The 15,328-nt window shown below is 33.6% G+C and overlaps 1 protein-coding gene across 3 annotated transcripts in view; it reads left to right on the forward strand.

The window, feature by feature from the left end:
- Window positions 1–14,217, forward strand: part of MS4A13 (membrane spanning 4-domains A13) — a 32,061-nt gene extending 17,844 nt beyond the window's left edge. For all 3 annotated transcript variants that reach the window (XM_081274066.1, XM_081274068.1, XM_081274067.1), the window contains one exon: window positions 13,658–14,217. In XM_081274066.1, coding sequence (XP_081130192.1) covers window positions 13,658–13,671 — 14 coding nt within the window. In that variant the 3' untranslated portion in view covers window positions 13,672–14,217. The remainder of the gene's footprint in view (window positions 1–13,657) is intronic.
- Window positions 14,218–15,328: the final 1,111 nt, after the last annotated feature.

Genomic DNA, 15,328 nt, shown 5'->3' on the forward strand with positions numbered 1-15,328 from the left:
ATGTACAAACATATGATCTCAGAAAACATAGTCACCTCTAATAGTTTATAACCTTCCGATAATTAAATTAAAAATACTGAAGTAGATGAAATTCTGAAGACATTTTTTTAAAAATATTTAAATGATCAAGGAACTATAAGAAAATCTTAAGTAATGAGCTAAGGAAATACAGAATATACAGTATGTGAAAGAGCATTTCAATAAAAATATAAAGAAACCGAAAAAGAAACAGAAATCCTGGAACTATGAGACTAAAAATCAAATGAAAAATCTAGTTGAAACTCTCATTAACAGATTAGATCATGTGTAAGACAGAATTTCAGACCTTGAAGACAAAATATGTTAACGTGAACTTTCAGTAAGAAAGAAAAAAAATATTAAAAAAAAAGAAAAAAAATAATCATGATCAGAATATATAACAACTCTGGGACAACATTAAGAGACCAAACATAAGAATCATTGGATTTAAGGAAGGAATGTAGATATAGACAAATAATAATTAAAACATTTTCAGTGAAATAATAGAAAAAAATTCTAAACATTGGGAATTAGATGGGGATCCACATACAGAGCATTTAAAACCCCACACAGAAAAGATTAAAAAAGAAGGTCTCCATGATACGTTATTCTTAAAATACCAAATATATAGGATAATGATAGAATTTTAAAAGGCTCAAGAGAAACACATCAGATTATATACAGAAGTAATCCAATCAAAACAACATCTGATACCTCAACAAAAACCCTAAAAATCACGAGGGCTTGGAACAATGTGTTTCAAACCCTGAAAGAAAAATCCTTTAAACCAAAAGTGCCATATCATGCACAACTACCTTCAGAATCAAAAGAGAATGAAAACCTTACAAGATAAGCATAAAGAATCCATGACTACTAAGCCATCATTATGGAAAATACATGAAGAAACCCTGACAGAGAAAGTTAAAATCAAATACCAGAGCTCAGGAAAGGGTGAATCTCACTGGAAGAGTAGTTAATTAAATGAGTAATAGGTTCAAATTAAACATATTTATAATAACACTGAATGTAAATAGTCTTAATTCTCCAGCCAAATAACAGACTGGCATATTGGGTTTTTAAAAACAAGGTCAAACTGTATGTTGTTGGGAAAAGACATACCTCTCTCAAGCAAAGACATCCACAGCTGAAAATGAAAATTTGAAAATTGATATTCCACGCAAATGCAGCCCATAAGCAAGCAGGAGTAGTGACTCTCATATCTAACAAAGATGACTTCAAATTAGAAGGGATAAAGAAGGTCACTTCATACTGGTGAAGGGATTCAAGTCAACAAGATGATATAAAAATAGCAAATATACCGGAAACGAATGAGAAAATGGCTCTCATAGACCCCAATAGAATGATACTAGGTGATTTTAAACGCTTTTCTTACCAACAGATTGGTCAGCCAGGTATAAGTTCAGTGAAGACACTTCAGAAATTAAAATATAAATATATATATATATATATATATATATATATATATATATATATATATATTACAAATTAAATGTACCCAACACATCTGTAGACTATTTCATCCAACAACAACTGGGTTTACTTTCTTCTCAGCTGCTCATGGAACTTCTCCAAAAAAAGACCACATTTTAGGTCACAAAGCAAGTCATAAGAAATATAAAAATATCAATATAACTAGGGTCTATTTTGAAAGCTTGTATTCCAATAAATTGGAAAGTCTAGAAGAAATAGACAAATTTCTAGACATGTATAATCTACCAAAATTGAAACAAAAGGGGACAGAAAACCCAGAATGGTGACAATCAGTGAGATTGAAGAAAAAATAAAAAGCCTTTCAACAAATGCCCAGGATTAGATGGATTCACATCTGTATTCTACCAGACCTTTAAAGAACTATTGCCAATGCTTCTAAAATTACTCCAGGAAATATAACAGGGGATAACACCTAATTCATTATATGAAGCCAGTGAGTTCTTGATATCAAAACCAGATAACTACACATTAAAGAAAGAAAAACTACAGGTCCCTAATCCTTAATAAAATACTAGAAAATAATATTCAAAAACACATTGAGAAGATTATACATGACTGAGTTGGTTTCATTCCAGGGATACAAAAATGGTTCAACAAAACAAATCAATAAATTTAGTTCACCACATAATAAAATTAAGCACAAAAGTGGGCTGGGTTGTGGCTCAGCGGTGGAGTGCTTACCTAGCACATGCGAGGCCCTGGGTTCGATCCTCAGCACCACATAAAAATAAATAAACAAAATAAAGGTACTGTGTACAACTAAAAAAATAAATATCTTTTTTAAAAAAGAACAAAAATCACATGATCATCTCAGTAGATATTTTTTAAACATCTTTGGCAAAATTCAGCACCCATTCTTGATAAAAACATTAAACTAGGAAGACAAAGATCTTACCTAAACATCTTAAAGACTACATGGGAGCCACTATAATACTAAATGGGGGGAAACAAAGCATTTTATCTAAGATAAGCATGTATATATACCTTTACCTCTCCTATTTAAGATGGTATATGAAATTTTAGCCAGATCAGTCAAAGCAAGAGAAGCTTAAAAATGGGGTACCAATAGGAAAGGTAGTTAAATTTTCACTGTTTGCAGATTATATGATCCTGCACTTAGAATATTTATATTACTCAATCAGAAAGCTTCTAGATCTGTTGAACAAATCCAGCAGTGTAGCAGGATATATAATCAACATATGAAAATCAATAGCTTTTCTATGTACCAATAGTGAATATGCTGAAAAAGAAACTAGGAATCAATTTCATTCCCAATAGCCTCAAAAAATAAAGTATCTAGGAATAAATCTAACCAAGGAGATGGAAACCCTCTACAATGAGAATTATAGAATATTAATGAAATAAACTGGAGAAGACACAGAAGATGGAAAGATCTCAAAATTCTTTTTAGGCAGAATTAATAGTTAAAATGGCCATGCTACCAAAAGCAAAACACAGATACAATGTAATCCCAATCAAAATACCAATGACATGTTTCACAGAACTAACTAGAAATGAACTTTCTTAAATTCATATGGAAGAATAAAAATACCCAGAATAGTCAAGACAATTCTGATCACAAAGAACAACCATAGAAGCATCACTATACCCAATTTCAAATTATGCTACAGAGCTTGAGTTATAATAACAGCATGGAACTGGCATAAAAATATGTGTGTAGACGAATGAAATAGGATAGAAAACACAGAGACAAACCCACACAGATGCAGTCATCTGATTCTTGACAAAAATGCCAAAAACACACATTGGAAAACAGGCAGGCTTTTTAACCAACAATGCTGTAAAACTGGATATCCATGTGTAGAAGAATGAAACTAAATTCTTATTTATCACCTCGAACAAAAGTCTATTCAAAATGGATCAAGAACCAGGGATTAGTACAGAAGCACTGCAACTGCTAGATAAAAACTTAGGGTCAACACCCCAACACCTTGGTGTAGGCATTAACTTCCTTAATAAGACTTGTCAAAGCTCAAGAAATAAAAACAAGAATCAATAAATGGAATAGCACATCAAAGGAAACAATAAGAATGTGGAGAGCCTACAGAATGGGAGAAAATCTCTTCCAACTGCTCAGAGAATTAATATCCAGAAATTTTTTTAAAACTCAAAAAACATCACCTAAAAAATAACCCATTCAGATGTATGCTTTTTATCATATGTGGAAGCTAGAGAGGAAAAAGGGTTGGGGCTTGGGGACATGTGGTTAGATCTCATGAAAATCAAAGGGAGATCAGTAAAGAAAAGGGAACAATAGGTGAGAACTGTGGAGGGAGGTGGAGAGTGCTGGGGAGTGATATTGGCCAAATTATATTGTTATATTGTGTGCATGTACAAATATGTAACAATAAATCCCACCATCATGTACATATATAATGCAACAATTTAAAATGTGGGGAAAAAATGAAACTTACACTCCACCAATCACAGAGGTCAATAGGACTTTAGTTTTATTATCTTCAACTACTCACTGAGATACTCCAAAGGCAACAGTTCAAACTTTAACCAATCAAATCATTTCTTTGTTCTATTTGGCATTCACCCTATAAAAGCCTTCCTCTGGGGCTCCTTTAGCAAAGCCAAAGCACTTTTGTATTGGAGCTGCCCAATTTATGTATCACTGACTGCTTAAATAAATGAACTAAATAACAACAACAATAATAATAATAATCCATTAAACAAGATGAGACAAATGGCCAACACATGCATGGAAAAAATATTCAACACCATTAGCAATTAGGAAAATGCAAATCAAAACTGTAATGTAATTTCTTCTCACTCCAGTTAAAATTACAGTCATCAAGAATACAAATAATAATAAATGCTGGCAAACATGCAGGGGAAAAGGAACATTTACACACCCCTGTTGTCATTGTAAATGGGTACAACTACTATGGAAATCAGTATGGCAATTATTTAAAAGAGTAGGAATGGAACCAACATATTACCCAGCTACACCACTTGTTGGTATTAGTCCAAAAGAAAGTCAGCATACTATAGCAAGCTATAGAATCAGCCTAGATGTTCATCAACAGGTAAATAAATTTTTAAATGAGCATGCAAACACACACACACACACACACACACACACACACACACACATACACACAATGAATTTAGTCATTTGCAGAAAAAAAATGGATGGAAATGGAGAACATATTGTTAAGTGAAATATGCCAGACCAAAATCACAAGTGATGTTTTCTGCATATTTGGAAGCTATTGAGAAAAAACTGGGATGGGGAATCTCATAAAAATAGAAGGGACACCAGTAGAATAGAGGATGAAGTTCAGGAGGAGGAAGAAGGGGAAGGAAAGGGCACATACTTGGGAGTGAAATTGAACAAATTATGTGCATGTACAAATATATCACAGTGAATCCCACTGTTATGCATAATTATAATGTACCAATTAAATTTTTAAGAAATAATAAAATTAAAAACTATATTTTTCAAGCTGAACTAGTTCCTCAGAAAAAGGTAGAAGTCTTTCTATCTTAAGGAGTATAATGCTTTGCTATTGCTGACATAGCAAAGTACCACAGACTATGTGGCTTGAACAACAGAAATTTATTTTTCTCACAACTCTAGAGGCAGAAGTTCAAAATGAAAGTGTTTATAATGTTAGTTTCTTAGTTTAAGGCCTCTTGCATAGCTTTGGATGACTGTCTTCTCCCTGTGTATTCACATGGTCTTCACTCTGTTTATGTCTGTGTCCTAATTCCTTACTGGATTAGGGTCCAACTAAGAACATATTGTAACTTCATTACACTTCAGAGACCTAATATCCAAGTATTGTCATATTCCAAGATACCGGGAGTTAGGACTGTAATGTATTAGAGCTTTGTGGACAAGTGCAGATCATAACAAGGTGTTTAAGTATACCCTCTGACTAGTCATTGGCTGAGTACTTAGGCTGACCCAGAGAGAAGCCTAGGAAGCTAGTCTTAAATATAAAAACCAAGAATAAAATAAAATGAAAAAGTGAATAGATATATTACAGGCCACACACTGCAAGGGAAATAGAATCCATACAATTAGTGCAAACAAGTTCCTAAAGCAATAACCACTGCTCTATAAGAAAATTAAGCCATTGGAATCCAAAGTTGCTTTACCATGTTATCTAAAATGTCCTATTTTCAGCAACAAGAAATACCTGAGAAGCAAAGTATAATGATTTGTACCCTGAAAAGACCACACAAGATCTATTCTCATCCTAGAAGGGGAGGGGAAATGGTAGAATTAATGAAGAATGATATAAAAACAAAAACAAAAAAAAACTAAATAAAATATGTTTGAGTTAAAAGATGACAGCATTGACTCAGCAAATAAGACTATCAACAAAAGACATAATAAAAAATGGACATTCTGGATTTTTAAGAACACAGTTACTGAAAAGAAAAATTCACTACAGAGCCTCAAGAGTATATTAGAGTGGATAACATAAAATCAGCAAACATGAAGAGAGTACAATGAAAATCATTCAGTCCTAAAAACAGAGGAGGAAAAGAAAGCCTCAGAAACCACTGGGACACCAGTAAGTGTATAATGGTGGTCCCTTAGAAATTGAAGAGAAAGAGGGGAAATGAAGAAATAATGGCCAAATATTTCACTAATTTGATGGCAAATATTATCCTATACATTCATGAATTTGCGACTACAATAAACACAAAGATCCATTCCTAGACATCTCAGTCATAATTATGAACAAAGGGAGACAGAAAATCTTGAAAGTAATAAGAAAAATATTATCCTTCATAAACAAGGGAATGACAATATGGTTAACAGTTGACTTCTCATCAAAAACAATGGAGGTCAGAATAGTGGGATGGCATATGAAAGTGCTGGGGGAAAGAACACTTAAGCAAGAATTCTGAATCCTTTAAACTTATTCTTCAAAACTGAAGATGAAATAAAGACATGCACAAATGACTGCAGAATGTGTTGCTAGCCGAAATACCTTATAAGAAACACTGAAGGAAGCTCTTCATATTAAAAGAAAGTGATGTCAGATGAAATTCAAATGCACATGAATGAATAAAGAGCACCTCGAACTTTTAGCATGAAAACATATGTGGATAATACATAAATAAATGGCTATACATTTTTTTTTCAATAAAGTTTTGTTCCCAAAAATAGGCAGTGGGCCAGATTTAATTTATATGTCATAGTTTTCCACCCATGATCAATAGGTATAAAATTTTATTTTATTTTTTTTTAAGGAGAGAGAGAGAGAGAGAGAGAATTTAATATTTATTTTTTAGTTTTCGGTGGACACAACATTTTTATTTTATGTGGTGCTGAGGATCGAACCCAGCGCCCCGTGCATGCCAGGCGAGAGCGCTACCGCTTGAGTCACATCCCCAGCCCAGGTATAAAATTTTAAAGATAACCTTATAAAAGCAATAATCGTACCATAATATTGTTGAGTATGTAATGTATGTGGAGGTAACATATTATGATAATAGCATAATGAAGGAGGAGGATAATAGAACTCTATGAGAACATGTTGCTATATCTTACTGGGATTGGCATTCATCCGAAATAGATTGTTGTAAATTAAGATGCATATTAGCAACTAACAAAACTCAAAAGTAGTTTAAAATAAAAGGTATTAAAGTATTTAAAATACTTTAATAAAGTATTTTTTTAAAAATAGGGAAAGGAGGAAAACAAAATGAGATCTATAGAAAAAAGTAAGATGTAAGACACATGTCCAACCACTTAAACAATAACATTATAATGAAAACTAAATGAGAGTAGATGTCAGAATAGAGAAGGTCACTTTCCTGGCTTCCCCATGGTATGAAACTAAGGAAGCACATAGACAGCTTCTCAGCAAGGTGGGTGAAGAAAAAAAGGCAGGAAGTACTTTACTAGAATTTAATACTGGATATTCAAAGCATTTTGGGGACTCAGGAGGTTGGATATAAAAAATAAGGAAGAAATCCCAAGTGCCACAGCCACTCCTGTGGCTGGAGGCACTGGCTAGAACAGTCCTTCCATGAGCAAAGTGGAGGGAAAAGAGAATTAAAGGAACCCACATTTTTAGGATGCCTGAGGCATGTGTGGGTACAGAGAGCTTAGAGATCAAAAATACTGTCTGACTACCATGAAAGGTGTGATGCACAATATTCTTGTGCAGGAAAGAAGCCACATCTCTCCCAGCTGGGACAGGTGGAAGGAACCATTTTGCAGTCCTGATAGGGGTGGCAGCAGCTGGGGAACTGATTCCTGGAAAACCTGAGTTTGGCCCAAAATACAGGCCTGAAAAACCAATACAGCATTACGTAGAGTAACCAGGAGAAAATAAAATGTGGAGAGAGGTTTACACAGGTATCTACTGGTTGTAGAAACCCACCTAGATCTCCCCCACCCCCTACAATCAGCTGCTTGCAAAATCACCTGGGAAAGACAAAATGGCTGAGAATTCGAAATGGCAGGTAGAGAGATTGAGATTGGAGACTGAACCAGAGACCAGGAAATGTGGAATCTGCAGGTGATATAGTGAACTAATAATTGGCTCCTCCACCACACAAGAGGAATCCAGCAGAAATCCTTGAGGAGCAGTCTCCAGTGTGGACCAGCAATTGCTAGATCCTGGAGAAGCACAGATTACCTCTCTCACTCTAGTGACCCCACCCTGAGGGTGGAGCAAGAATCACATTCCAGATGACCCCAGATAACACTACTGGGAAGGGAAGCTGAGAATCTTTTGAACTCCAACAGAAATAACTCTAACTTTTCATCAGACATTTTTATTTTCTTTATTCATTTGTGAACTTAATGATTCATAGAAATTAATACATATTCATATTTGTTTTTTTCTCATTTCTATCATTTTTGAAGCCAGTTATTTTTCATGGATCAGTATTTTGAGGATTAGTATGTTTGATTAGTATATTTCAGTTTTGCTTTTTATTCTTTTATTTTTATTTTTAATTTTTTAAATTATTACTTAATATATATTTTTTCTCTCACTAAAATGTTTCCCTTGATTCTCTTTCTTTTCTGCTAACAGCCAATCTCTATTTTCTCCCTTTCACTTTTCCTTTAACTTTTTACTTCTATCTTTGCTCCTCCTCCCTCAAAATCATCTTATATCACTTCTGTTCTCTCCCTGTCAACCATTTGAAAGTGTAAACCCTTTTGTAAAGCTACTATTTTTATTGTAGGCAATAACTGGTCATATCATTTGTTTATTGTGATAATTAATATTGTATACATAATAACAGAAACTATTTGATTAAATGCTGTATATGTTTGCATTTGTTGTTGTTATTATTTTTCTCCTTCCTAAACAGTGAAGAACTGGAAACCTTCAGGGACTCTATAAGTTCATGGGGTAGAAACTCTACTGACTCAGATCCATACTGTCAGAGAAGGAGTATAGATCCTAAGGTAAAGGATGATGTAAAGAGTGAAATCAGAGAGAAAATACAGGAGTGAAAGATTGCTTCAATAGAGATTGTGGGAAAAAAAACATCAAGCAGAAATCTTGAAATAAAGATATCAATAAACCAAAATAAAAATTCTGTAGCATCCCCTACAGACTAGACCACTTGGAAAATGGAATTTCAGGCAATTAAGACAAAATATATAATCTTGAAAATAAAGGGGACCATGGAGAAAAGATATTAAGATACCATGAACAGAATTTCCAAGAAATATGGGATAACCTGAAAAGATCTTATCTGGATAGATGAAGACTTGGAGATACAAACCAAAGGAATGCACAATTTTTCAATAAAATAATACCTGAAAATTTCCCAAACCTAAAGAAAGAAATGAAAAATCAAATACAGGAGGCTTACAGGACCCAGAATATACAAAATTACAACAGACCTACACCAATCCACATTAAAATACTTAACATACAGAATAAGGATAGAATATTAAAGGATGCCAGAGAAAAAATAGGTCACATTTAGAAGGAAACCAAACTGGATTTCAGCTGATTTCTCTACTCAGACCTCAAAGCTAGGGGGTCTTGAAATAATGTATACCAAGCTGTAAAAGAAAATGGATGCTAGCCAAGAATACTATACCCAGAAAAATTTGTGATGAAAAAGAAAAGATTATGACAGACACTACTGAAATACTGACAATAATAAGATATTCTTTTGAAAATTTATATTCTAATAAAATAGAAAATCTTGAAGACATCAGCAAATTTCTAGAGACATATGTCCTATCCAAATTGAATCAGGAGGAATACTTAAATGGATCAATTTTAAGCAAAGAAATTGAAGATGCCATCAAAAGCCTACCAACAAAGAAAGGCATAGGACGAGATAGCTTCTCAACTGAGTTCTACAAGACCTTCAAAGAAGAACTTACACCAATACCTCTCAAATTATTTCATGAAATAGAAAAGGAAGGAACCCTTCCAAACTCATTCTATGAAACCAGACAAAGATCCATCAAAGAAAGGAAACTTCAGGCCAATATCCCTGATGAACATAGATGCAAAAATTCTTAATAAAATTCTGGCAAATTGCCTACAAAAACATTTTTAAAAGATAGTGCACCATGATCAAGTGGTGGTTGGTTCAACATATGTAAATCAATAAATGTAATTCATCACATCAAACAGATATAAAGACAAGAATTACATGGTTATCTCAATAGATGCAGAAAAGGCATTTGACAAAATACAGCACCCATTCTTATTCAAAACACTAGCATAACTAGGAATGGTAGAAACATACTTCAACATTGTAAAAGCTAAATGTGTTAAACACAAGGCCAACATCATTCTAAATTGAGAAAAACTGAAAGCATTCCCTCTAAACATTCAAAGACAAGGATTCCTTCTTTCACCACTATTATTCATTATAGTCCTTGAAACTCTAAGCAGAGCAATTAGATGAAAGAAATTAAAGGTATAAGAATAGGAAAAGAAGAACTCAAACTCTCTTTGCTGGCAATGGTTTCCATATTCAGAAGACCCAAAAAACTCCACCAGAAAACTTCTGTATCTCATAAATGAATTCAGTGGGGGAAACAGGATGTAAAGTTAACATCTATAAATCAATTGCATTCCTATACATCAGTGATAAATCAACTAAAAGATAAATTAGGAAAACTATCCCATTAACCAGCAATGTATGGGTGTACCTAGTCCCCCACATCCTAGCCAACATTGAATGTTACTTGTATTCTTGCCATTCTGACAAGGAGTGAGATGGGATCTCAGTGTAGTTTTAGCAATTACACAAAAGAAAGAAATTAAAGGGATATAAATAGGAAAAAAAGAGCTCAAACTACCCCTATTTGCTGACTACAGGATTCTATCTTTAGAACAACAAAAAAAAACTCCACCAGAAAGCTTCTTGAACTCATAAATGAGTTCAGCAAAGCAGCAGGATATAAAACCAACACCCACACATCAATTGCATTCCTATATACCAATGATGAATCAGCTGAAAGACAAATCAGGAAACTATCCCATTCACCTCAAAAAATAAAATACTTAGGAATCCATCTAACAAAAGAGGTGAAAGATCTCTACAATGAAAACCACAGAACACTAAATAAAGAAATTGAAGAAGACCTTAGGAAATGAAAAGATCGTTCATGTTCTTGGGTAGCCAAAATTAATATTGTCAAAACGGCCATACTACCAAAAGTGCTATACAGATTTAATATAATTCCTATTAAAATTCCAATGATGCTCTTCATAGAAATAGAAAGAGCAGTCATTAAATTCATTTTGAAAAATAAAAGGCCCAGAATAGCCAAGCAATCCTTAGTGAGAAAGGAGAAGCAGGAGGCATTACAATATAGACATTAAATTATACTACAGAGCCCTAGTAACAAAAGTGGCATGGTATTTGCACCAAAACAGACATAAATGCCAATGGGTACAGAATAGAAGACACAGAGACAAACCCACATAAGTACAGTTATCTCGTACTTTACCAAGGTGCTGGAAACATACATTGGAGGAAAAAATAGCCTCTTGAACAAATGGTGTAGGGAAAACTGGAAATCCATATGTAGTATATTGAAATTTAACTCCTATCATCCACCCTGCACAAACCTCAAAGTGGATCAAGGACCTAGGCATTAGACCAGAGAAACTGTGCCTACTAGAAGAAAAAGTAGGCCCAAATCTCCATTATGTCTGCTTAGCAAAAGAATTCCTCAACTAGACTCCTAAGGCACAAGAAGTAAAATCAATGAGTAAATGGGATGGTTTCAAATGACAAAGCTTCTTCACAGAAAAGTAAATAATCAGAACATGAGGAAAAAACTTACAGAATGGGAGAAAATCTTTGCCACCTGAACCTCAGAGCATTAATCTCAAGGTTATATAAAGAACTCAAAAAACTTAACAACAACAACAACAACATAACCCAATCAATAATTGGGCAAAGAAACTGTACGGGTATTTCCCAGAAATGAAATATGATTATATAAGAAATATAAGAAAATATAAGAAAAAGTGTTCAACATTACTAGCAATTATAAAAAATTAAAACTACACTGAAATTTCATCTCACTCCAGACAGAATGGCAATTATCAAGAATACAAGTAACATTAAATGTTGGCGAGGATGTAAGGAAAAAGGTACACTCATACATTGCTGACAGGGCTGCAAATTGGTGCAACCACTCTGGAAATCTGTATGAAGATTCCTTAGAACACTTGGAATGAAACCACCATTTGACCTAATTATCCCACTCCTTGGCAAACTGCCAGCATACTATAGTGATATGGTCACATCAATATTTATAGCAGCTCAGTTCACAATAGCTAAGCTATGGAACCAACCAATATGTCCTTCAAGAGATGAATGGATAAAGAAACTGTGGTATATATACAAAAGGGAATATTATTCTGCTACAAAGAAGAATGAAATCATGGTATTGCCAGTAAATGGATGGAACTGGAGATTATCATGCTAAGTGAAATAAGTCAATTCAAAAAAAAAAAAAACACTAAAGGCTAAATGTTCTCTCTGATATGTGGATGCTAACATATAACCAGTGGGGCGTGGAGAATAAAAGTTCATTGGATTAGGCAAAGGGAATGAAGGCAAGGGATGGGGAATGGGAATAGGAAAAACAGTAGTGAATCAGCCATAAGTTTCCTATATTCATATATGAATACATGACTAGTGTAACTTCACATCCTGTACAATCACAAGAATGGAAAGTTATATTCCATATATAGTATATAAGTCAAAATACACTGTGTTGTCATGTATATCTAAAAAGAACAAATACATTTTTTTGAAAAGAAAACTAAATGAGACTTTATTAAACACCTAACAGAATAATTAAGTGCCCAAATATTGACAATTGTAAGTAATATTAAAGACTATAGATGAAAGAAATCTCATACTTCTGATTAGAGTATAAATTTTCACAACAAATTTTAAAAACCTTTTAGACATTACCTATGAAAAGTTAATATGTGCTTAATCATATGATCAGTAATCTAACTCCTTGGTATACACCCAGAGTTTGCACATATGTATTAAGATACATTTCCAAGAATAGACATAACAGTATTTTTTTTGCCAAAATGGAAACAACAAAAACGAGTGAGTGGTGAATAAACTGGGGCAAATTACTCTATTATAATTCTCTGTGACAATTAAAAGACAGACTCTACTATCAGGCAAAGATGAATTAAAAGAATTCATCTTTTTTTGTATTCCATTTATACGAAATTTGAAACCAGGAAAACTAAAGCTATATTGCTTAAGTAGGGATACAAGCTCAGTTGGTGAAACTAAAAAGGAAAAAAAAAATGGGATGAGGGATTGATTACCTAAAAGTCAAAATGACATTTACCTGGGAGGGAAGGAATGGCTAATAGTTGGGAAGTATCATGAGAAGTTCAGGCGAATTTGGAGGTCCTGCTAACTGACCATGAATATTTTAATTGAAAAACTCAGGACGTATACCAAAAGTTACAAACAATTCAATAGGAATTTAGAATGTGGACTGAGAATAATGAGACAAAAATAAGACAAAAGACACTTTAAGATCTTATTCCATAAATAGCAGCATTGTGTTTTGAAGAATTATCTATTTCTTATATGATTTTAAGAAACGTGATGTGACTTGTAATTGGTTAATTTTTTTTTCCAGTCTCTGAATCCTGAAGATATTTCAACTGAAACAGAAGAGAGCTCTGTTTGAAAACCTTAGAAATGTGAGATTTTTACTGGTGTTGATATCTGATATGGGTATAATGATGTTTCTGTAGAACAAACCTGGTACAAAGCCCACAGATTTCTGTGCAAAAGAAAATACAAAACAAGTTGGACTTTTCACCTTAGTATTCAAGAAATTTCTCTACGTAAATTTTTCTAGGCTCCATGGAGAAAGCAATTCCGTATATAAACATGAGATTATTACAAGAGAGGGTTTGTTATCTAGGTACTCCAAATAGCTCTCAAGTTTCCCTTACACAGATTTTGTAAAAGAGCATTGAAAAGTTTATTTCCAGAGTGCAGTCTATAAAGACTTAAAGTATGATGTATAATTCACAGGAAAGCCAATTTATGTTTGTAAGAGTAAAAAGCACATTTCATATTCTTGAGTTCTTCTACCTGAACTAGCTTCTACTTAACAAGTATGAATCAAAATGCCACCAATTCAGAGAGCCTTCATTGTTCCTTGACTTCTCCTCTTCTCATTAAAGTTCCTTTCTGCCCTGAAAGTTTCTGCTGTCTTTCTTCCCTTCTCATTCCCGCTTCATCTGCTTGTCATTGTTTGGGTCATCTGTTCACTTGCTTTTCAAAGCAAACTGCCTTTACCCAATAGGAAGTTCCCAGAAATCTGTTCTGAACTCAGTTATCCTCTTTTCCATTATGGAACATGACTTCAGAAAACTTGGTTCAGCAATATTAATCATGCCATTTAGTACAAGTAACTCTCTTTTAAATGTGACGTTGTTTTTGTTTGTTTTCTGCCCTCTCAAGGTGTTTCACAACTGTTATCTACTACTGTCAGTTAGAATCCCTTTTGTCTGGCCGAGAGAAGAAGGGAAGGAAGGTACTTGGTTTATAGACTGTCTCTTGTCAGCTAAGCTCACTCATGATCCTGTCAGTTTTCAATGAATTTCTCACTGGGAAGTAAATACAATGAATAGAGATAAACAGCTATGAACAATTTTAAAAGTGATAATGTTTCATGAGCTCAAAATATACCTAGAATTATAATTCATAATTATAAATTTTTAAATATCTGTTTAATTCAAATGAAGAAAAATGGGAAACAAATAATAAATAGTATGGCATCAGAATATAAACCAAATATATCACAATGGATTGCTAATCCTATGCTGCTAACAAGAGACAGAAATAAATGTGGCAAGTATATGTAAGACTTCTGGAAAAAATAACCCATAATATTGAACTGAGTGTAAACAAAGAAGACCCAAATAAATGAAGAGATATTCTATGTTTATGTATTTTATAGGATCAGTGTTGAAAGATGTCAGTTCTCTAGTTTTTGATGACAATAATGGGATTGGAATTGACATCAACACTTGAGTGACTGCACATGAGATAAGGGAGTATTGGGAAAGCACTGGAGTCTGACTCCAGAAATATTTTTTGTTTACTTTTTAGAATAATAAAAGAGAAAAAGAAATAGACTATACAGTGCCAGGCATGTGGCTACTTGGAGAGGGAAGGGAAACTCCTCTCTAGATGTTCAAAAAAAAAGGAATCCTATTGAATTCAAGAAAAACAGACTCTACTATTAGGCAAATAAGTAGTCCAAGCAGAGAATTAATATTGCATGGTGATAAGG

Source organism: Spermophilus citellus (genome assembly GCF_964194105.1).
Source record: "Spermophilus citellus genome assembly, chromosome: 2".
In the NCBI taxonomy this organism is placed as follows: domain Eukaryota; kingdom Metazoa; phylum Chordata; class Mammalia; order Rodentia; family Sciuridae; genus Spermophilus; species Spermophilus citellus.